The 23,722-nt window shown below is 40.7% G+C and overlaps 2 protein-coding genes across 3 annotated transcripts in view; both read left to right on the forward strand.

Moving 5' to 3' along the window:
• thada (THADA armadillo repeat containing) overlaps positions 1–13,293 on the forward strand; it is a 147,606-nt gene extending 134,313 nt beyond the window's left edge. For both annotated transcript variants that reach the window (XM_053502003.1, XM_053502004.1), the window contains exons 33-38: positions 1,343–1,467; positions 2,696–2,768; positions 7,434–7,593; positions 7,683–7,805; positions 12,318–12,487; positions 12,623–13,293. In XM_053502003.1, coding sequence (XP_053357978.1) covers positions 1,343–1,467; positions 2,696–2,768; positions 7,434–7,593; positions 7,683–7,805; positions 12,318–12,487; positions 12,623–12,940 — 969 coding nt within the window. In that variant the 3' untranslated portion in view covers positions 12,941–13,293. The remainder of the gene's footprint in view (positions 1–1,342; positions 1,468–2,695; positions 2,769–7,433; positions 7,594–7,682; positions 7,806–12,317; positions 12,488–12,622) is intronic.
• Positions 13,294–14,772: 1,479 nt separating this feature from the next.
• LOC128528844 (mRNA decay activator protein ZFP36L2-like) lies at positions 14,773–18,449 on the forward strand. Its single transcript, XM_053502005.1, has 2 exons — positions 14,773–15,141; positions 15,380–18,449. The coding sequence occupies exons 1-2, from the start codon at positions 15,052–15,054 to the stop codon at positions 16,538–16,540; spliced, it is 1,251 nt and encodes a 416-aa protein (XP_053357980.1). The 5' UTR covers positions 14,773–15,051; the 3' UTR covers positions 16,541–18,449.
• Positions 18,450–23,722: the final 5,273 nt, after the last annotated feature.

A 23,722-nucleotide genomic window follows, 5' to 3' on the forward strand; every position in this document is an offset into this window, starting at 1 on the left:
AATTTTGAAAAGCAGCCATTAAAGATAGGCATAAACCTAAAGTTCTAACAACACCTTCATGCACCAGTTCTCATCAGCTCAATGTGAGTAATGGAAGTCAGCATGTCCTTGCCTGCTCCGTGACCCGTCATATACAGTACAAGCAGAAGTAAAGGCAGTTGTTGGGGTTGTACGGTGCATTTTTTTTATATATGCTGCCCGGCTTTAAAAAAAAAAAAAAAAAGTCACTATTTCAAATGGGTCAAACTATTGGGCTGCATCAAGCAAAGATACCAACTGTGATTTGAAATTACTGGAACTGGGCTAAGAACTTTTCACATGAACACATGGTGAAAGTGGGAGCATTTCCATACGCGCAGTGTGATAAGAACTAAATTTGAATTGAAACTAAACAGCTGTGTGGCCATAGGAAAACGATTTGGTAATGAGACTAATTAAAAAAAGTCAAAAAAAGATACTCCTGAAAACATCATCAACGAAGGATATACAGTACAAGAAAGAGAAAAATTTTTTTGCAAGAAGCGCTATACATCAGAGCCTTCTTTTGTGTGTATACGTAAAGATAGACACAGCTGGGTCTGAAAACAGATGTGTTTGACTTTTGGAAATGTGGAGGACAAAGAAAGAAAGGGAAAACACTGCTAAACTTTTGTCTGCACTGTACCAAAGCAAGAACAAGAGAAAAAGACAGCCCGCAGTGATGGTCATGACCATTTCCTAAACACCAGCTATGGAATTGTACAAACATAATGAATAAAAACAGTGGCAGGTACATACAAAAAATTAAGCAGACAAGCAGGTCTAGGTGGTGAGACCAGTAGTTACTAGGATGCCAACTAGGATCAAACAAAGTAAACTGTATATTTATCCAGCAGATAAGATCTCCAGTAAATTCTTGAATTGAATTGGTGTTGATTTAATTTCCTGTTCTCAGCAGTTCTGAATCTTTCTAATTTGTTAGAGATATTTTAAAGAGAGAGAGAGAGAGAGAAGGCCTTTATTTGTCACATATACATTACAGCACAGTAAATAGTTATTATATTTTATTATATTACATTACATTATATTATTCACTTGGATGACTCTTTAGGCTTGGCATAATGCCCCAACAGGGACAGCTTGGTTGTGATGGGGACTAAACTCCTGGTCTTTAATCGACCTTAACTTATGAGCCACCATGGCCCTTCGTAGAATTTTACATGTACTATGGACACTTCACATACCCCCTATCCACCCTATAATTATCATTCTTGTACCCAATTAACATTAAACACTTGAATTTGTACGTTATGTTGTCAGTCAGCTTTTTTCCCACTTTAAATTGTTTTTGTCTTTCCCTCAGATTCTGCAGCTTCTCTCAGTCCTCCCACTGTCCTCCATCCTGCCATGGCAAGACGACGGTATATGCCTAACTGACGACAAGGCACTAGACTACCTCCTCTCTGTAGCAGAGACCTCCACATACAGGTGACAGTTTGACCAATGTCCAACTCTGACTCAACATTTTATTCAATGTTAACAGTGTGGTCAAAAATCAGCCAGTGGTGAGAACATTTTTGGCTAGCTTTGCATTAGCCACTCCCAGCAAAGATTTCCACCGACAGCAAAAACCCACCGGCCTACTTAGTTCTGTCTTGAAGAACACCCGATCCTGATGAATAGCAGCGGTTAGGGTTGTGGGTATGACCACAGTGGTGGCAGAAGGTCGTTCATAGTCTGCTCCCAGGGAGGAAGGGCGCAATGGTTTCAGATGTGGGCTTCTACCATAAAAGAGACCACACATGCCTGTGGTAAGCAGCTCCCCTGTATACGCCAATCATCCATTCACAGCCGAGATAGAGCATGAAGGATATTGATTTTCACCGTTTTCAGTCTCTTGGCTACCTCCATGTGCCTTGTGTACCTGTGGTTATCTGCATGCGCTTGCACAAAAAGATCCGCCTGTTTCTGTAAGGGTGTGTGTTCATATCTACATGCCTGTGCATATGTGTGTAAATGGGATTGCTTGTGTGAGTGAATCTTTGGGTCATGCACCTGGCAACAGGTGTGTGTCTGTGTGTGTCTGTGTGTGTCTGTGTGTGTCTGTATGTAGTAGATGGTTGAAGGGACCTCGAGTCTGACCTACAGGCACCGTCCCATTTCAGGTCTGTATGAATGAACACACACCCTGCAGTATAAAATTACAAAAGGCCTTTCTGTCTAAAGCCGAAGCACCCCTTGGCCTGATCACTGTTGAGAAATGGACTTGGTGGCATTGTTGTTCTCTGTGACACGACGCCTGTATTTTGGAGTGCGGCAGTTGCTCTGTGATTAAGCAACAGCATAGTACTGGCACTGTGAGCGTGATTGTGTAATGTTGCCGCACACTTGTCCTTTGACTCGCGTTACATTCTGAGGCGTTGTGTAACTGCACATTTGCTGGGGGAGTTTTAGTTCAAGCGCTCTGTAGATGAGCGCATGGTTGTGTCCCACCTGTTTTATGACGCGGGCGGTTTTGTGAAAGGCCACATTTGTGACTGCTCCGAAGTGGTCTTGGTGCTTTCAATAAACATAACCACTGTGTGTGGAAGTATCAATGTGGTGCTTGTTTGTTTATTTACTGTACGTTAACAGACTTTGCATACCATGTTGTAGCATTGCATAACCTCTTGTATGGAAAGATATAATGATTTACCTGTGTGTGTTTGTGTTTTAGCTTGGAGCTACATTGTGCTGCCCTCTCCTTGGCCTCTGGACTGGTGGTGCACCTGGCCAAAAAAATGCCGTTGGTAAGGAAGACAAGTGGGAAGGAAGGAGGGACTGAGGAAAAGAAAGAGAGGGCCATTGTGTGGGAAGGACGTGCGGTCATCGGAGGACTAGACGCTGCTTGAATTCTATATGACATTATCTATAGCAGATTTTACATTAATTTTATATAAACACCAGCCACACTTTCTTGCTCTTGTGAGGTTAATAAGATATAAAAAATGTGCTTGTTACAGAAAAATTGGAACATACATACTCCTGCATCCTGGCTGAGAAGACTTTAATAAATGTTAAAGTCTACTCACTATAAAAATTCACCATATAAATGATTTACATTGAAATTAGCACCTCAATATGAAGCTTTATTCCGACTATAAATATTTCATGATGCAGACGAAACTACTCTTAGAGCCCTGCTGGTATAAAAAAATTGATCCACACCTAGTGTTTAACAGCGCTGTTGTATTTATTTCACATGCAATATGCAATATTTTAACTGTAAACATAAGGACTTGCATAGTTTATTATTCATATTTATATATATATATATATATATATATATATATATATATATATACACACACACACACACACTCGCCTAAAGGATTATTACTAAAACCATACTAATACGGTGTTTGACTCCCTTTCGCATTTAGAACTGCCTTAATTCTACATGGCATTGATTCAACATGGTGCTGAAAGCATTCTCCAGAAATGTTTGCCCATATTGATAGGATAGCATCTTGCAGTTAATGGAGAGTCATGGGATGCACATCCAGGGCACGAAGCTCCCGTTTGACCACATCCCAAAGATGCTTTATTGGGTTGAGATCTGGTGACTGTGAGGGCCATTTTAGTACAGTGAACGCATTGTCTTGTTCAAGAAACAAATATGAAATGATTCGAGCTTTGTGACATGGTGCATTATCCTGCTGGAAGTAGCCATCAGAGAATGGGTGCATGGTGGTCATAAAGGGATGGACATGGTTAGAAATAATGCTCAGGTAGCCCGTGGCATTTAAACGATGCCCAATTGGCACTAAGGGGCCTAAAGTGTGCGGCAATTATATATATATATATATATATATATATTTTTTTTTTTTGCTGTGTGTGTATATATATATATATATATATATATATATATATATATATATATATATATATATATATACTCAGCAAAAAAAAAACATCCTCTGACATTCTACTGTTTTTACTTTCAGTAAACTTAATGTGTAAATATTTGTATGAACACTAAAAGAGTCAACACCATAAGACATAAACTAAAAATGTTTCACAGTGTGTCCCTGAATGAAGGGAGGCTCAAAATCAAAAGTACCAGTCAGTATCTGGTGTGGCCACCAGCTGCTTGAAGTACTGCAGTGCATCTCCTCCTCATGGACTGCCTATTGAGGACAGTCTGAGCACTGATGGAGGGATTGTGTGTTCCTGGTGTGACTCGGGCAGTTGTTCTGGCCATCCTGTACCTGTCACGCAGGTGTGATGTTTGGATGTACCGATCCTGTGCAGGTGGTGTTACACGTGGTCTTCCACTGCGAGGATGATCAGCTGTCCTTCCTGTCTCCCCGTAGCGCTGTCTTAGGCGTCTCACAGTGCGGACATGGCAATTTATTGCCCTAGTCACATCAGCAGTCCTCATGCCTCCCTGCAGAATGCCTAATGCACGTTCACGCTGATGAGCAGGGACCCTGGTCATCTTTCTTTGGGTGTTTTTCACAGTCGGTAAACAAGTCTCTTTAGTGTCCTGCGTTTTTAGAACTTTGACCTTAATTGCCTCCTTACTGTAAGCTGTTAAGTTTTAACGACCATTCCACAGGAGCATGTTAATTAATTGATTATGGTTAATTGAACATGCATGTAAAACATTGTTTAAATCCTTTATGATGAAGATCTGTAAAGTTATTTGGATTTTTACAACATTATTGTTGAAATACACAGTCCTAAAAATGGGACGTTACCTTTTTTGCTGAGTGTGTATATGTATGTATGTGTGTATATATATATATATTAGTTCAATTGTGTTAGAAAAACACTGCACCCCACAGATATTATTCGGTGATTCTTTCCATAAGCTTCTTCCTGTTATGTTTAACAAGTCTGAATTCACTTAGATCTAGGACATGCATAACATAATATTCCAATAACTATATTGTTAGAGTCATGAAGTAACCCAGTTTGCGACTAAAATAATGTGTTGCTTAGTCACATCCACGATGCCTGCAACATTCTTAGGTCAAATGCATTTCCAAGAAGTTTTTTTTTTTCCCCTGGTTGTCTGAGACCATAATTTACAGCTATAGTTCTACTAAAGTATAGTGAGGAATTGTATGAGTTGCTTTAAGGCTGAACTTCTTTCGTGTACATCATATTTAGACTCATAGGCACAAATTTAAAAAATAGGCACAATGCAAAATACGGCTCAAAAACAAAAGAATTTTATGTACATCATCTTTAATATTTAAATTAGTTCTATTAATTAAGTAAAACTTTTACAGTCTAGATTCGTTACACAAAGTGAAATATTTTAAGCCTTTTTGTTTTAATTTGGATTATAATGTTTAACAGCTCATTAAAACACAAAATCTAGGATCTCTATTTCGAGTTTGAGTTAATTACTATTTATGGCGAATCATTTACCACTAGGAGGATAAGCCACAGGTCATCACTGAAAGAACTGGCTTTTCACAGACTGCCGTATCGAAGCATATTCGTGGAAAGATTAATAGAACGGAAAAGTGTGGTGAGGAAAGGTGCACAATCAGCAGGGATGACTCCGGTCTTGAGAAGATTGTCAAGCAAAGCTCATCCAACTTGGGATCGCTTCACAAGGAGTGGAGTGAGACTGGAGTCATTGCATCAAGAGCCACCATGTATAGACATCTTTAGGAAATGTTGTACAGTTGTTGCATACATAGTATCAAGCCACTCATGAATCAGAGGCAGTGTCTGAAACGTCTTGCCTAGGTTGAGGAGAAAAAAAACTGGACCGCTGCTTAGTCTTGTTTTCACATGAAAGACAATTTTGCATTTAATTTGGAAATTAAGGTTTCAGAGTATGGAGAAAGAGAGTAGAGGTACAGGATCCAAGTTGCTTGAAGTCCAGTGTGTAGTTTCCACAGTCAATGATGATTTGGGGTGTCATGTCACCTGCTGCTGAGTCCAAAGTTAATGCAGCGGATGTACCAGGAGATTTTAGAGTGCTTAAAACTTACACTGCCGTTCAAAAGTTTGGGGTCACTTTCTAACTCCATGATCGTTCCTGATTTTTATTTCTTTCTACATTGTAAAGGAATGCTGAAGGCGTCCAAAAAAATTCATTAATCTCCTTTGAACAGTTAATATTGAGATGTGTCTGCTACCTATGCTCTGTAAAGACTTCATAACGCCTCTAATCTGAATGGTCATTTTTCAGGCTGATAACTCTAAATTAACTTTTCATCTGCATCAGAGGTTGGTTTTGGTCTCACCCCTCCTGGGATGGCCTTTATGAGAGCCAGTTTCATTATGGTGCTTGATGGATTTTGCAAATGCACTTGACAATACTGATCTTGCAAGAACTATTACAGAAAGGCTGACCTCTGTGTCATAAAATAACAACTGTTGTTTTTGTTGTTGTTACGTAATTACCTAATTCCATGTTATTTTATAGTTTTAAAATCCCCAGTTTTGTTGTATAATGAAAAAAAAGGAATCACTAAACAAAAACAAAGACATTTGCAAGTAACCCCAAACTTTTGAACGATAGTGTACGTCTGCTGATAAGCTTTATAGAGATTTATTTTTCCAGCACCACTTACCACCTTCCCATAGTTCCAAATCTACTAATAAATGGTTTGCTGACGATGATATTACTGCACTTTATTGGCAAGCCAGCACACCTAACCTAAACTTGTATAGAATCTGTGAGGTATTGTCAAGAAGGAGGTGAAAAACACCTGAATCAATAATACAGATGAGCCGAAGGCTGCCATTAAAGCAACCTTTTCATTTAATAACGCATCAGCAGTGCCACAGGCTTATCACCGCTATGCCATCCTACACTAATGGAGTAATAAGTAAAGGAGCACTAAAGTATTGAGGGCATAAATGAATGTTCAGAACTTATGTATTGTAAATCACTTTTAAATGAATGAATCTTGAAAATCTTCTTATATTATTAATAGATTTTTTATTTTAATCAACTGCAAGCTAAATTAAATTGAATGTACCAATTACCATGACCTTTCTTATTTTTTATTTATATGTGCTTTGTTTATTCGTACACAATATATGAACAGAAGGTTTTGTGAGCTGTCTCTGGACAGATTGGACCATTGGGGTTCCTCAGAGTTTTTTGTTGGGAGCTGTTTGTGTTGATGCAAGTCATTGAGATGTTTGTGAACAGTCTTTAGGCGATTAGCTGCTAGGTGTTAGGTGATGTGGAACGTGCAGCTGTGAGTAAACCTTATTTACTTGGGCAGTTAAGTATCACTGCAACTCACAATACCACACAGAATACATCATATCGGGTGGATTTATTAAATAGGATTATTATTGTCATCATCTGTCTGCGCATTTCCAATGAAACGTCACCATCACTCAAACGCATAATAGTATAATAGAAAATTATTAAAAATTGCATTCTAAATATAATACATACACAAGATAAACCCTGCATGTTCTGTGTACAGGGGGACCCTGTTAAGATTGTAGAGGCTCACGCCACCCGCTGGGTGGCGCTGGTGACCCAGGACTGTAGTGAGGAGCAGCCAATCGAGGTCAAACAGGCTGCGGCAGAGGTGCTGGTGAAGGTCACACCCACCCTCTTGACCTCTGCCAAACTGCATATGGGTACGTGCCTGTCCATTCTTGGGAATCTGTGTGCCAGTGGATATGAAAAATGCTCTGAGTACATGTGTCTGTTTGTGTATGTGTGGCAGGTATCACCCACACCCTGGCACTATGGCGTAGTCTCTTTACCTTACTGCAGGACGAGGACCAGGACGTAAGAAACAAAGCTGCTGACTTCATCTGTCACTTGCCAGCACATCTTATCACCACAGGTACACATGAAAAAGTATATGTAAACACACACACACAATATTGAGTACTTAAAAGTCTTGGAAGTAGGTAGGAGGGTCCAGTTTCTGTAGATGCAGTATTAATAGCACAGAACTCGGATGGGGGTTGATGTTTTTTTAGCAGGGGGTGGGGAGGTGCCAGTTTCTTTTTACAGCCTCCCTTGACAGCAAAAGAACAGAGGTGTGGAAGAAAGGAGGAGGTCCAGCAGGCTCAGGGCTTTGAAATAAAGGTGTCAGACTTGGAGATGCAGAGAGCAGGAACGACCCGGTTTCACAGATCGGTCACATCAAAAACCCTGTCCGTGCCGGGATGTCTGTCTGCAGCATGTTGAGCAATTTCACACACCTTTTACAAACACCTGTTTTTTCTTTTGTTTTTGTTTTTTATAAATGGGGGAGGTCAGTTGGTGTTAGCCAGAGAGCCGTAGCTGAACGAGGTGTAATATCCTTGAAATAGTTGTGATAGACAGAGCAGTGTTTAGAGACCAAGCTTAACTGCTATCCTGTGCTTTGTATTCTCCACATGCAGTTTATCAAATTAAACAAGTTACTGCCACTTACTGTTCTGTTACTTGTTTAAAGTACAGCCAAATGTTTTTCAGCTTTTTGGGAGATAAGTCTGAGAACATCAAAATAAAAGAGATCAGATTGTTTCATAGGAAAGATGAACATGTTTAACCATTTGGAAGTGTCCAGGGCCGACTCTCTTTTTTTGAATTTGTTTTAATAAAGCACATGTTGTCTGATTATAATAGGCATGATGGTGCACTAATAATTAATTTGTGTTGTGGCTGCAACACGCATCAGTAAATTCACAGATGAGTTTGAACTTCTAAACTCATGAGCTTATTATAACCCCTGATCTTCCCTCGTTCCGCTGCATTAACCGTTTCTAGTCATAAGCAAGAATAATTCTTAATTCTATTCAAACTATTTGAATGCAAGGTTATTGCTTTAGTAATGACTGAATGGGAAAGTTGTTTTTCCCATCAACATGTCCAAGTTTAACATTCCAGTCCAGTATTTCGAAATGGATTTTAAAAAGCCTTAGCCTCTTTAGCCAGTGTTACCCAAGTTGTCTATGTTGTTCTTGGCTCCCCGATAAATATTGAGAATGCATTAAAGGTTAAAGAAACTTTAGAGCTGCTAATAAAATAATTTTAACAATACTGTCCGTCTGTTCTAGCCTTTATTATAGTCATAAATGCCCCCCAAAAACACATCTGAACTTATCATTGGATTATCTGTCTAGTAAAACAACAGCTGCCTTGTCTGGCTAAAGGCTGAACAGGACATGTGGATCTATTTGGCAGTCATTTGACTGTAGATGCGATTCCTCTGCTCCCAAACGCTCAGGAACTGGCCAAGCGAAAATTGGTCTTTGTAGTTTCCTTGCACTTAAGGTGTTTCAGTCATGTACTCATAAACAAGGCCTTTTAACTTGAGCACACATGGGTGGCACTCTTTTTAGACAGGTGAAGGTGTAAACTGTCTAACAGTGAGTTTGGAGTTTGCATTGAAGTGTCGACGCGAGACGATGTCTTCTGATGCAGATGTCCTGATCGGGGGATCTTCTACCGTTCCAAAAGTTACGTTTAAGAATAAATGAAACTTTAGTCATGTGACATTCAAATTATTCTTTAAAAAAAATTACTTGATCACAACAAAAGAATGGCTGGGTATTTGCCAACCCCATTAATTGTTAATGTGATAGTATGAACATATAACATAAGTGTTTTGATTTACATAATACCAAATACACTTCTAATTTATGCCATTCACAATCTTCTAATATTAGGAGTTGTCTTTAGCAAAGATGTGTTTGTGTTTTGCGCACTACCCAGGTTTCTGTTCCCGTAGGTCTCTGGAGGAAGTCAAAGCTGTAAAATTTGTTATTTTTCTCACCTTGATACCGCTCTGTTTCACACCCACACTTCCTTTCCTCAAGCTTGCACACCTACATTTCCATGCTGTTTGAAACTCAGTGAGAGTGTGCACACACTAGACATGAGAAAAAGAATGCCACATTGTGTTCACTTCTTCCAAAACACTTTAGTCAACAAAGTTACAGCAGTTATATTACACTTCCTTGTTTGAAGCTGTATTTGTATTGTAAGTCTTGTAATGTCATCATGCCTGTATTGTGCGAAATGTACAAATAACAGGCTCTGGGATTCCACCTTTAATGTCTGAATCGAAGTGAAAAGAGGAAAAAGAGAGTTTTTTCTGTGCATTCTTAATTAATGTTGGTTGTACGTGTGTGTGTGTGTAAACTCACGTTTTCATGTTCACACAAAAACGTACACAGGCCGCCTCGGAACACGCTGACACATTCTGTGCTGTGGATGTCTCTGATTTCAATGCCATTCCAGACAAACACTCCCTCCTTTCTTACCCCTCCTTTCCATGGACAGACACCCGACACTCGGCCAGCTGCAGCGCCTCACATCCTGAATTCGCCGCACACCAAAGCCCCTCTCTTGTTACTCAAAAAGTTTTTTTTTAATTAGTTCCAGTCCTCTGCCTCTTTGCGATTACGGGAATTAAGCTTTCTGCTGGAATCTCAGCTCGGCTGTAAGTTCAAGCGGCCGCACAAAGTTCCTCCAAAACAAGTTTTTTTTTTTTTTTTTTAAACTCAAGGACGCTGGAACCTGTTTCACTGTGTTCAGGATTAAACCTGATTCCATCCAGTCTTGCTTTCAGATCAACTATTACCTAATCATATAGCATCATTCAATCTAACTGAGTGACTTATTAATTATTACATATTGTTTTATGCTTAAGAAAGCAAGTGATGTGTAATAAAAGCCAGAAATGAGGTGCACATTCCTAGAAATATGAACTGTTGTTTATTAATGTATTGAATGTAATCAGAAAACCCTGTTTGAGTCACTCTTTTACTTTTGTATTTCTCTCATGTTCTGTTTGACCACCTCATTACAAATCGAGTTCAGCTTTGTCATGTTGTCATCTCGTTCCTGGAATAGAGAAACCGTCACCTGTGGATTACACCTAAACATAAGGTTCCCAAATAATCATGCCTGTGTACAGAAGAGACTACTAAGGCCTCGTAAACAAAAGATATAAAAACAGAAATGCAGAACCATGAGAGCGGGGGCGTTTTGTAAGCCGAGGAGAGGTTGGGAAATCACGTTACTGAAGTGTGAAACCACAGAAAAGGGCCGAAATGGAAAGCAGCTTGAGTTTCCTATTATGCCCTTAATGCCTGGATGATGGCGTGTTCAGGCCTGGCACGTTTCCAGCTCTATAGGCCGACACTTCCCATCACAAATCCCTAGGGATAAATAGCATCAGAGGCTGGCCTGGCCAGAGATGGGCTGTCCCATCATATTGCTGAGAGAAAAGCCTGTCTCATTCTTGCTTGGCTCTTTACATCAGCACTAGTAGTGTACAATCAAAAGCTTTCTACATGTCTACAACACCCCCCCCCCCCCCCCCTTTTACAGCTGCTCAGTTTCTGGAAGGAAAGGAGATATGCACTCTGCCCAGCAGTACTTTCCCAGCATGCTTGTGGGGGAGGGTGTCACGGTCGTTAGGATGTCGTTATGCTCTCCTCTAGCCTCTAGTTTTTGACTGGCAGGTCTCTGTGACTGTCGACCATGGAAGTCATTTGGACACTGGCTGCAGGGGAAGGAGCGTAAAGAGAAGGCAGAAAAGCAAAACAAACTCACTGTGACTCACTCTCACATAGCCACAGAGAGCCCTTTGAAGCATGGACAACTGGGGTCATTAAAAGTCAAGACGTGACAGGAGTTTGTCTATTGCTTTAGATAAGGCACACACCCTTTGAATCTCTTCTCTCACTTCTCTTATCATGAGTCCTTTTTCATTTTGTTCTTTCGTTTTCTGCAGACATGGTTTTAACAGGTCTGCCTATGGCTAACCTCAAAGTACTTTTTCCCCACAAGTGTTTATGGTAATCATTTGGGTCTCTGAATATGTTACATTGCCAACTGAGACAGGATCCCACAGTCTAAAGATGAGTAAGGAACTCAGCAACCAACATCTAGTTTCTTATAGTTCTCCTTTAACCTGGCAAGTGAAAGACTGGAGCTATTTTTATTAATAACCTATGCTTCCACTTGACTTGAACAAATGAATAATAAAAATAGATAAATCCCTAATTCATTAGCAAGCTAGGACGAAACAAATGTCCAGTGTGATGCCCTGTCCCATGTTATGCTCGTCCAGACGCCTAGCTATTAATGTCTCTAGTAATGAGCCATTTGCATCTTCAAAGTCTTCAACCAAAGTTTCTGCTATAACCTATCAGTTTCCTTCTCAAAAATAAAGATTACCATATTTGTCTCCCACATGACACTTTTTTTTTCCCTGATCGTCAGCTATATACCAGAATCATCAAGGGCCTACTGGCTTAGTGTAACCTATAATTTTTGGAGAAAATCAGAGAGTATCAGGATTCAGCACTTGACCTCCATTCTCTGATCTTTCTCTTCATACCTCTTCTTCCAGGTCTTGCCCAAGGAGCCATTTCTCCCCCTGTTGCGTTGCAGATGGGAGTGGGAATTCTGTGCCAGCTATTCCAGGTGTGGGACCAGGTGGCAATTGGCATGATAACCTTGATAGAATGGCTGTTGGGAGATAACCAGGAAGAGCTAGGCATTGGGAAAACACTTGACTTGGTAAGGACGCACATAGTTAAATCATGAATTTAACAAACACTTTTGTTTAGGAGAATATTATCGAATTTTGCTTATAGAATATTTTTTTGCATCATGACAACACAAAGATCCTTTTCTTTGCTCAATCTCAAACAGGATGAGGAGTTCCTTTTCGAGAAGGGAGAACTGAACTTGTGGGCGGAGCCTTTGCAGTGGGCACGGTTGCTACACAGACACCTGTGCGCTCTCTTCACAGCATCAGACTCACCCACTTTGTGCCCAGCAGAGCTTGACCGTTTGTCCGCCCTAGCTTGTGCTTATGCTGACTCAGCCCAACAGGCAATGAACTCCCTCCCTGTGCTCCCTCAGTTTTCTGCCACCGTAGAGCATGCGAAGTTAACTCTGCTAAACGAGCGGGCAACACTCGCTCAAAATGTGCTGGCAACAATAAGGGGAAAAACAGACTCTGGCTGAGAAGCAGAAGTGTTTCAGATTCCTCTTCTAGTAAATTGAAATGAAAATAAAAATTAGGGAATTTTAAATTACCTTAGACTGCTTACACTGTCTGAGTTATTGTTTGGGTCCCCAGAAGCCAAGTCATGTCATAGAAATGCATCGACTCTGTGACCTGTGTATACATATCAGGAATATTTCATAATTTCCTCTTTAAAGCTATAGTAGTTTTACTTCTGCAAGACCAACCCAGCTCGAGTGTAAACAATGTTGCTCAGTTTTGCATGTTAAATAAGTGAACAATGTGCAAGAATGGCCCTTTTGGAACAGTTTTTTTTTTTTTTAATCAAAATAAAAATTGAGTTTTACTATGACTTGTGCACATTTGTATGCATGTGTAGGCTGTTGGGTTCTACTAGTTTTACAAAGATGAGCAACTATTTGTTTTGTGTAACATATAAAAACTGAGAACACACACAGGCTATAACAGAACTCCAAACATTGACATTTTTTAAATTTATTTATGTTATGCACTTTTACACATTTGTGTTGTTTGGACAGTCAATGCTGTAATTTTTTTTCCCCTAAAAAATTAGATGGACCTTTTAACACAGTTCCCAGAAAAAGAACTAGTTCAGCCAGCCCCTTCTGTGTAGGATGTTATGCAATTGGCACTAAACAGCAGACTGGTGGCTGGCATGTGTGTAGACAGCTGGATTGCTTTCACGGCTACATTAGTAAATGTTCCCTTACTGTACAGTGATGTAATGCTTGGGAAGAGTCCAAAATAACTGACCTCTTTACATCCACACGGGTGAGGAGGGATGTGTAAGGGGGTAGGGGGGTAATGGCGGCTGAATCCCAAATGGTTCCCTACTTCCTATACAAGATCTATGCACGATAGCAGCTCATGTTGCAGGCTTGGCCAATAGGTGGCAGACTAAGACTTTTTTTTTTTTTTTTTAAGGAAAAAGAACATGTAGCCCCTTTAGGGGGCAGTATGGGATTGCTTAACAGGGGAAACATTGCCACATTCCTTCACATGGTTTGTTTTATTTTTCTCTTCACTGTTTGAGCAATAGTGTGTGGATTCCAGGCGAACAGTGTGTTAGAGCCAGCTGTGGAATTAGAAACCACTGGCATCGTCTTTGTACATACATAAAGGAAATAATTAATAGACAATTATACATTTGGAATTTATATTATTTATAAATGTTTGTTATGACTATATATAATGGTGCTTTGATTTAAACAGCAATTTTTAAAACTGCACGAAGTGAAAGAAACCGGGTCAGTCTGAATGAATCACGCTAGATTAGACTAAGTCAGAGTAAATGATTACACATCTCCAGCAGGTTAGTACAGAATGTACCAGAGAGCAGCAGAGGCGTGTTTCACTCCCGTCCACTTTCCTCCATGCAGACTTCTCAATGCCACGAACCCACACATCATCTAAACTTAATTATTTTGTGATTGAACGTCTAGTCGTTTAGTTTACATCACTTTACATATTCATGGGTGTTTCATTGTTCATAAGAGATGGCCTAACTTACTGGATAAATAAATAGTTTCATTGGACAGGGCTGTATCTCGTGCATGGTCAATCTGGACTTTTTTGTTTTTGTGTTTTTTAAACGTCAAATCCGCGCAACGAACAAACCGTACAGTTTGGGGAAGCTCTGCGCACACCGTGGCTTCTGAGTTTTCGGTAATCACGCTTCCTCCAAAAACTTCGACTCGTCTGAAACGAGTGTGGATGGAGTCTCGGAATCGACCAATCAGATCCGGCGTGACGGTGACGCTAGAACAGAACAGGCGTGATGGCGGTCAAACTTTGCTATAGCAGTGCTGGCCCCGCCCCCTCCTCACGCGCGGCTCCAGCTCGTATATGTTAGGGGGCGAGCGAGCCGTGTGTGTTCTGCTCTTGCTTGGCACTTCACGGAGGGAGACAGGCAGCAGTAAAAAAAATAATAAACCAGCAACACAAGCAAGTTTCTCCTTGTTTTGAGTCCTTGTCTGGAATTAGATTTTTTCGCCCCACTCCTCGCTTTGAATCCCCCTTTTCCCCACGAACCAGTCGTGGCAAACTAAAAAGCCTCGCTTTGCACTACGGGATCTTGGGAGGTCCTCAAATGAAAGATCAACTGCGACTCAAAACTTCCGAGATAGAAATGTCTGCGACCATCCTGTCCGGTTTCTACGACATCGACATGCTGTACAAGGTATTACTAAACTTTAAACTTAAGGTTTTCCACGCTTAGTTAATCTGTGAAAGTGATTAAAAGTTCAGTTAAAACTTCACTGCAGACTAGCCAGAGCATTTAGCCTCTTTCCAAGCTGAAGTTAGTTGATACCTGGTTTGAGCTCTTGCAAGATGTGTTTTTTTTTTTTTTACTTGTCTAGCTAAAACGCATTGCTACTGTTTGCAGTTCCTAATTTTCTAACTCCTCTCTGAAACAGGACAAGAGCCTGAACATGAACGCTCTCCACCTGAACAGTATGTTGGAGAAGAAGGCGGTGGGGGCGCCGGTCACGGCCTCTGCTCTCGCTAACAACTGCTCGTACTCGCAGGGATTTTTCCGGCGCAACTCGACGAGCAACGCTGACTGCACAAACAACGGCAACAAGTACACGGCCACATGCTACAGCAACATAAAAGAAAGCTCGAGCAGCACCGCCATCATGAACAAGGAGAACAAGTTCCGCGAGCGCGCCTACAGTGAGACGAGCGAGCGCAGTCAGCAGCTGCAGGCGCTGCAGCAGAAGCCAGGCTCGCAGATCAACTCGACCCGCTACAAGACCGAATTGTGCCGACCCTTCGAGGAAAACGGTGCCTGCAAGTACGGCGAGAAGTGTCAGTTTGCGCACGGCTACCACGAGCTGCGCAGCCTGTCCCGCCACCCCAAGTACAAGACGGAGCCGTGCCGCACTTTCCACACCATCGGCTTCTGCCCGTACGGTCCGCGCTGCCACTTTATCCACAACGCAGACGAGCGCAGACCCGCTCCGGCCAACGCCAACAGCAGCAGCGGCATGCCGCCCGAACTCAAGTCGAGCCGGGAGCTGATCCAGCAACAGGCTGCTGCCGCCGCGGCTTTCCGGGACAGACCCAAACTCCACCACAGCCTGAGCTTCTCTGGCTTCTCTACACAGCACAGTCTGGACTCCGCTCTCATTGACAGCCCCACGTCCCGCACTCCCCCTCCACCTTCTTCCTCTGACGCTTCTCGAGCCACCAGCGGGCCGTTTTTCGAAGACGTTCTAGCGCCGAGCGCTAATGGCGGCTTCTCGTCGTTCGCCGCGCAGGACCTGAAGGCGCTGCTCGCCCCTCTGGCCGTGCACGCACATGGCGGCTACCAGTCTAACCCCGCTTATTACAGCAACTTCCAGACCGCCATGGGACCTCCTTCACCGCCATACAGCCTCGGGCCCTTGCAGCGCCTGTCTGAGTCGCCGGTGTTCGACTCGCCCCCCAGCCCGTACGACTCGATGTCGGACCGGGACAGCTACGCCAGCGGCTCGCTCAGCTCTTCAGGAAGTCTCAGCGGATCCGAGTCGCCCATCTTGGACGCCGGGAGACGTTTGCCAATCTTCAGCAGGCTGTCGATTTCCGATGATTAATATGTTAGCCTGGTTGGTTACGTTATTTTTCTTTCAGTGTATGGGATTTTGCCCTGCTCTTTATTTCTGTAACGGACTGGAGGACTTCCTAAAGTTAACCGTTATTAAAATGGCGTCTCATCAGCGACGTGTAACTAGACGGACTTTAAAAGTAAACCACGGGCAGAATGACTCGTCAGACTCTTGGTGTGGCATTAGAGTTCTTTTTTTCCTTTTTTTGTTCGTTTGTTTTTCTCTTTTTCTGCTCGAACCGATAGCTATGAAAGTAGATATCGACCGAAGGCATTCCACCGGTGACTCTGACCAGCATACAGTCGCAGTGTTTTGGCTTTATTACGCCATCACACTTTCCTGGAGACATGGTTTTTGTGCACAAAACTTTTAAACGTGAAAGACGGAGAGATTTAAGTTGTTTTTTTCCTCCATACTACCAAGAATATGCCTTGACAAAAGTTCGCAAAGTAGCCTATGTATGCGCTTCTGAACGCTTAAAAAAAACAAACTTCCATTCCAAAAGTTAAACCAGTTTGTCGGTCACAGCGCCACCCAGTGGTTTGGTTGGGTTAGTTTAGTGTTGCTTAGCTGAAGCACTCTTGTTCGGTCTGTTGGGAAAATCACTGCTGATGGTCGAAATATATATATATATATATATATATATATATATTTCAAATATATTTTTTTAGCTGTTTTGAGCGATTACATAGCAGTACATAACTGGCTATGACCTATTTAACTTATTTATTATCTTGTGAAAAGTATAGGCTACATTTGTAATTGTGTCCATACTGTATTTATCAAGTTTGTTGAAGCAATAGATCTATATTCTTTTATTATGTTTAAATTATGATCGCCATTATTAATCTACATAAAGTGGAGTGTATGTTCTTTTTTCACAGTAATATATTTTTGTTTGGTCTTCTTTTGTAACTTCACTTTGTTATTTTATTGTAAATGAGTAAAAAAAAACTTAATTTAAGAGATTGTATGTGATATTTATTTCATTAATTTTGTTTCTGTGTTTACGTACATTTAAAAAAAAAATCATTTTCTTGATTTGCCGTTTGTTGGGATCTTGCTTGTGGAAGACGTTTTTCCCAACTTTTTTTTTTTTTTTTTTATCCGTAGAGATGATGTCCCTTGTTATTTCTATAGAATGTATAAACCATGTGGTTGTCAACACCGTCCAAACTAGTCGTGATCATTCTTTAAGAAATCAGACTTGTGTGACAATGATCCCAAGTGAATAAATTAACCAAAAAGTATTTTCTTTTCCTTTCCTTGTAATGCACAGAGCCAGTCTAGGACTCCTGCCACATGCTTTAAGAATGTAGCAATCCCAAGCCCCAGTATTACTGCCTTAGTGCCTAAGGGGTCCACCACCATACATGCCTTATTATTAACCAAATAAAGTATTTTGATACAAGTCATTGTTTTACACATACAGAAACTGAATGTAGGTTTGAATTTGAACTTTTTTTGGAAGGTTGTTACCACTTGTCAAAAGAGAGGCCTTGGAGCAACCAGCAAACCCCCCCCCCCTCCCCCCTTTTTTTTTTTCGTTTCTTTAGAACTCCCCATTCCTGTAGACTTTAGTTGGACTCTTCGTTCTCTTGATTGCCTTTTGATATGGTATTGGTCTAAGGGTTCTGAACTTGCTGGATGGAAAAGAGGTTGAACACATTTTGCATGTATATAGTAGGTACAGGGGCTGGGCACTATGTACTTTTTCTTGACTACTTTATCAGAAGTAAAGCTTTTTGAATGTAACTTTAAATGGACAAAAAAGATGAGACATACTTTTTTTTGAGGGGGAATCAGTTCACTACAAGTTGCGTGTGAGACTGTTAACTTTTGTACTGTACATTTTTTTTGTAGTTCTCCCAATAAAATTTGGAAAAAAGTGATAGAATGTGCCCCATGTGGTTGTCATTGCGCTCTCTTGTAAGTCCTGCTTCTTTAAAACATTTGTGCTTACAAAATGCACACACATGCTTCCATTCCAATAAAGCATATTTCTCCAATAGTCTTTCAGGTTTAGCTTTGGATTTCAGACGGATATCAGAAGTTATGAGTTAAACAGAAACCTTTAGTTACTAAATTCTAAGTTCATCAAATAGCAAAAGGTTTTAAGCTGTTAAAGCATATCTAAGTACAAGTTCTGCTAGTTTTGGACCATAGTTCCTACTATATCCTCTTCTCTCATTCCTTGAGTTTGGTTAGCTCAAAGTGAAGTTTGGCTCACGTAAACTGACCTCAACACTGATTTGTTATACATGACAGCAATTTCCTGTTTAATGGTGCTGTAAGGACTCCAAATATTTCGGTAAAAAAAAAAAAAAAGGTGTGGTTTTGTAAGCACACACCAGCAGATAGCGGCTCTCAGGTCAGGGTGAGCTGGCTGACACGTTCAGTCTTATTTGTCTTTTGCCCTCATTTAGAAGACTTAAAATGATTTGAGTAGTATAGTACTTTTGATTAGTTATCAGCGCCGGCAAGTCATTAAGAAAATAAAGGGGCCGGAATCAATCTAGTGCCAAGAGCTCAGGGCATGATAAGGAGGAGTGATAACATCTTGGAGCAAATATTTACAGAGTCCTGCTGCATTTCATAATGAAGTGTTTATAACAGGACCTAAATGAACTGCTCCAAGCCAAGTAGGCTTTACCTGTGTGTGTGTGAGTACTTTATTACAAATCTTTATAGAAGATATGGTGTACTTTTTATTGGCATTATTTAAATACTCCTTGTTAGTGTTTGGAATTACAGTTTGAGAGTTTGGACCTTTTAAACATGCTTAAAAAGCTCCTACAATGACAGGAAATACTGCACTTCTGATTATGGCAGGAAGAGCCCAGTCCCTCACCCACGCCCATTTACATCCCTTCTCTCCTCTGCTGTTTTTGTCTTTTTTTTTTTTTTTAGGAGAGCTTTCTGTTGGTCCATTCAGCTCCTGGAAGTCTTTTCTATTTGTACCATAGTGTTTTCCTGAGTAGTGGCGGGGCTTCCTGAAACACTGGTCAGTAAGAAAAGGGCCTGCTGTTATGTCTGTGTGTGTGTGGGGAACTTTTACAACCTAGACTGCTGATTGAAACCCAGGAAGCAAAGTATAAAGCTTAAAGATATGAATGTAGTGAAGTAGCCAGTCTGATGTAGAAACACGTTTGTCATAAGCTGTCAAAAATTCCCTGTCTATAAGATCAGGCATTCCTTCTCCAGCTCAATGCTTTCTTATTGAGCAATGGCTAAATGACTATAAAGTGACAGTCCCATATTTTGTTCTCTCAAAGTGCTGCTTCTTCCTATAAGCTCCAGTCTCTCTACAATACACAAATATTTACACATCATGTGCGTGAGGTCAGTGTTTATATTCGGATGGCCATTGGGTCTGAGCCTTGACGACATCCATAAACGAGGCAGAATGTGTATGTGTCTCATAAGCCATTTCCGCTCTCATCCTTCAATTTACTAACACTGGTGGCACACATGGATTGTACAGACCTATGAATCATGTTATGCCGTCACACAGTGCAGACATGGTCCATGAGCAGTAGCTTGTGAATTTATTGAACGTATACGTCAATCAGCTACAACACTAACACCAGCGGAGAAAAAGAACTGGACCTGCTCAGTGGTTTAAAGTCCTCTTTACAGATAAACATATATTTTGCATTTCATTTGGAAATCAAGGTCCCAGATTCTGCCCACAGTGCCGAAACTACCAATAACTGGTTTGCTAATCATGATATTACTGCGCTTGGCTGGCCAGCCCACTCGTTTGACCTGAAGCCCATATAGAATCTAGGAGATTATTGTCAAAAGGAAGTCGAAGTAGAAGGCTACTATCAAAGCAACCTGGTTTTTAATAACTCCTCAGCAGTGCTACAAGATGATAGCCTCTGTGCTATGTTACATTGATAATTAATGGCAAAGGAGCCTTGGCCAAGTGTAGAGTGTTTACATGAACATACCTTTCAGAAGTTGGCCCTATCTTCCTTTCTTCCTTCCGACAAGCTCCTCACAGATCTATGGTCTTGTTATTATTCTTTATTCTGCCCTCTTGTTGCAGATTTTGGATATTATTCCTTTGTTTTATGAGTTTTCTTCAGTTACTCCAATTTCCTAACTTGACAACCCCCCCCCCCCCACAAATTTTGTTCCTAGATCCTTGTGTGTGTGTGTGTGTGTGAATGAATTTTTATTATCATTAATAGTCAAAATTACACATATATAAATGGACCTTTTTTAAAACACACACATACATCTTCAATTTTCACCACAACATGGTAGCAGCTATAAACTATCATAGCAGTTTTCATTCTAAACCTTTATAAAATAGTCGCATTACATCTGAAACTGTTCTATCAAATCCAGTATTTCCTTTTCCCCACGTGCAAGTCCTCGGTTTCATGAGTCACCTCTCCTTCCTTGTCCTTGACCATAACACTTGGTAACAGTTAAGGTATTTGTGGTGATGGACAGGTTTAGAGTTCAGGGGGACATGACGAGGGGAACTACAGCATGACTCACGCGAAAGATCAAGTAAAGTATGTGAAAGCCAAAACTGCTGGTGTCCACACTGAAAAATCGAATAGTATGCTTTATTGAGCACAGCATTTCAAAAACACTGTATACAGCTGTGGAATATACATGTATTGAACTTGTCTTTTCCAAACATTAGAGAATGAGACAGGCCTTTAGGGCTTGTAACTGCCCTGTGATTGTAAATGAGTATTTTGTATGTACCATTATATGTGTTGTACATATATTGTCACAGTAGAGTCTTTTTTGGATAGGCGTGACTCAGCACACAGTTAACCAGTGGAAGGAAAGTGTTTGAGGGTTACACGGGCGTAATTATCAGAGAAGAATACATTGATACTGAGGTGCTGGGTGAACCTTTCCACACACAGGTATTGTGGGACAGCCTTATGAGTATTAGTACAATGACACATTTGATTCACATCACAGTGTGCCAAAGCAGGGTTCATTTAAGGTAGAAAATCCTTACTACTCAAGGTCTTATATAGTTTCCCATCACTAAGACACAATCACACACACACACAGTCTCTCTCTCTCTCTCTCTCTCTCTCTCTCTCTCTCAGACGTACACAGTGCATCAACATATTGAGGAGATTCAGAATTTGGGACCAAGGTTCGGCTCAATGTGAAAAAGTAACGGCCTTGTTTGCTTTGCCAATTCCTCGGCAGCGGTCAGGTTGATGATTGGTGTCATTTGCGTTAATTGCTCTGTAAATACTTTTTTTTTGCTTCCAGGCAAAATCCTTCAGCTAGGCTACTTTATCACTGACAGTGTGCATGTTATGTACCACAAACTAATTACATACACTCAGTGTCTACTTTATTAAGACCACCTGTATATTTGCAAGCTCACAGAGTTCTCTAATCAGCCAAGCAGCACAACAGATAAAAGCATGCAGATACGGGTAAGGAGCTCCGGTTCATTTTTACATCAAACATAAGAATGGAAAAAATGTAGGATCTTTGTGATTTTGATCGTGGCATGGCTGTCGGAACCAGATTTGAATATTCCACACTCAACAGTTTCTACAAAGTTTACACATAATGGTATGAAAAATAAACAAACAAAACATTGTGAGTGATTGACAATATGTGAAAGAGTGTAGGCCCATATTCATGCAAAATTCATTAATTGTTCAAATATGATAGCTATGCAAAGTCCCTTAACTAAACATTCCGACACTGCTGGAGTCTGTACCACGGCTTTACCACTCTCCATGGTCTGATCTACATCAGTAAGAAAGTTACCAGGATGTTGATGCATGTTGTTGTGAAGGATGGATTCCTTTAAGAAGAAAAGTTCAAGAGATTTGAGAGGCCCTTCTTTCTCTCAGGAATCCAGAGAAGGGAAATTTCAGCCTGGGCTGATTTCTCCACTCCCACATACTCCTTGTCTTTTTTTTTTTTTTTTTTTTCTTATCTAACTTTTATTTAGGATGGTAAGTTTTACCTCAGAATGTAGACAATCAGACAAAAATGTCTGGTATTTAAAATTTGCTATTTTTTTGTGCTGTACTGGAAGTATGAGGGTTATTTATCCATCAAGGGGATGTCGGCCATAAATTAATTTTGTATTTTAAAGACTGCTTATGCAAAACATTCACAATGTGGTCACCTGTTCTGGAATAGTTCTTCCAAGAACAGTATTGTTACATGCATTTGCAAAAAGCATCAAGCACCATGATAAAACTGGAGGCAAGACCAAAACCTACCTCTAAAGTTCATTTAGACTTACCACCCTCAAAACGTAATGCTTTAAATTGTTTAACAGTTAAAGTAAAGTTCAGCCAGGTGATGGTTATAAAAAAGAAGCTGGACCTGAACCCTCTGGATCTGATGCAACTTTTCCTCTACTTTCAAGGAGCTCAAAAGGTTTGTGACAAGGGTGGGAGGAGTCTCTGATACTGAAGATATTTACAGTGGTTAAGGTGTTCAATGGCTGGTAATTGGGTTCCAATGATGTGCTGGGTGATTTTCACTTCCCTTTGCATTGATTTCCTTTCAGACCACATGGATGTGCTATACCAGACTGTTAAAGGGTTGGGCAGGATGCTCTCAGTGATGCAACAAAAAAGATTTATAATAACCCAGGAGAGTCTTAGTCTCCTCAGAAAGTAAAGATTATGTTGCACTTTCCTAACTAGAAAAAAAGGTGTTATGGAGCCAGAACAGATTCTTGGAGATGTGAACACCTAAGAACTTGAAGCCAGGCACACGTTGCAGTTCTATCCCATTGATGTAGATGTCTCTGTGGATTTTGGTTTCCAGAAATCCACATTGAGCTCTTTGGTTTCCTTGGCATTATAGGTGAGGTTGTTAAAGGATAGGCATTCTCTATTCTGTCCAGGGTCATGGATAACATCTGGAAAAGGGGTACCAGTCCACTGCAGAGCACCATTCACACCCCATTTACACATAGAGCATAGACCAGTCCATCTACTAGCATGTTTGTGAAATCCAGAGAACCTGAAAGAAACCCTTGAAAGCAAATATGAAACTCTGTCATGTGGCAGAGTGCAGCAGTGAGGTTGCAAGGCTACCAGTTGCACCAACAGCCAGGTTTAAAATTTGAAGATTTAGATGGGTTTTCTTTTACAAGCACTTCTAGTGTTTTATTATGAATATTTTTAAATGTGTTTGCAA

Source organism: Clarias gariepinus, chromosome 8, assembly GCF_024256425.1.
Source record: "Clarias gariepinus isolate MV-2021 ecotype Netherlands chromosome 8, CGAR_prim_01v2, whole genome shotgun sequence".
NCBI lineage: Eukaryota > Metazoa > Chordata > Actinopteri > Siluriformes > Clariidae > Clarias > Clarias gariepinus.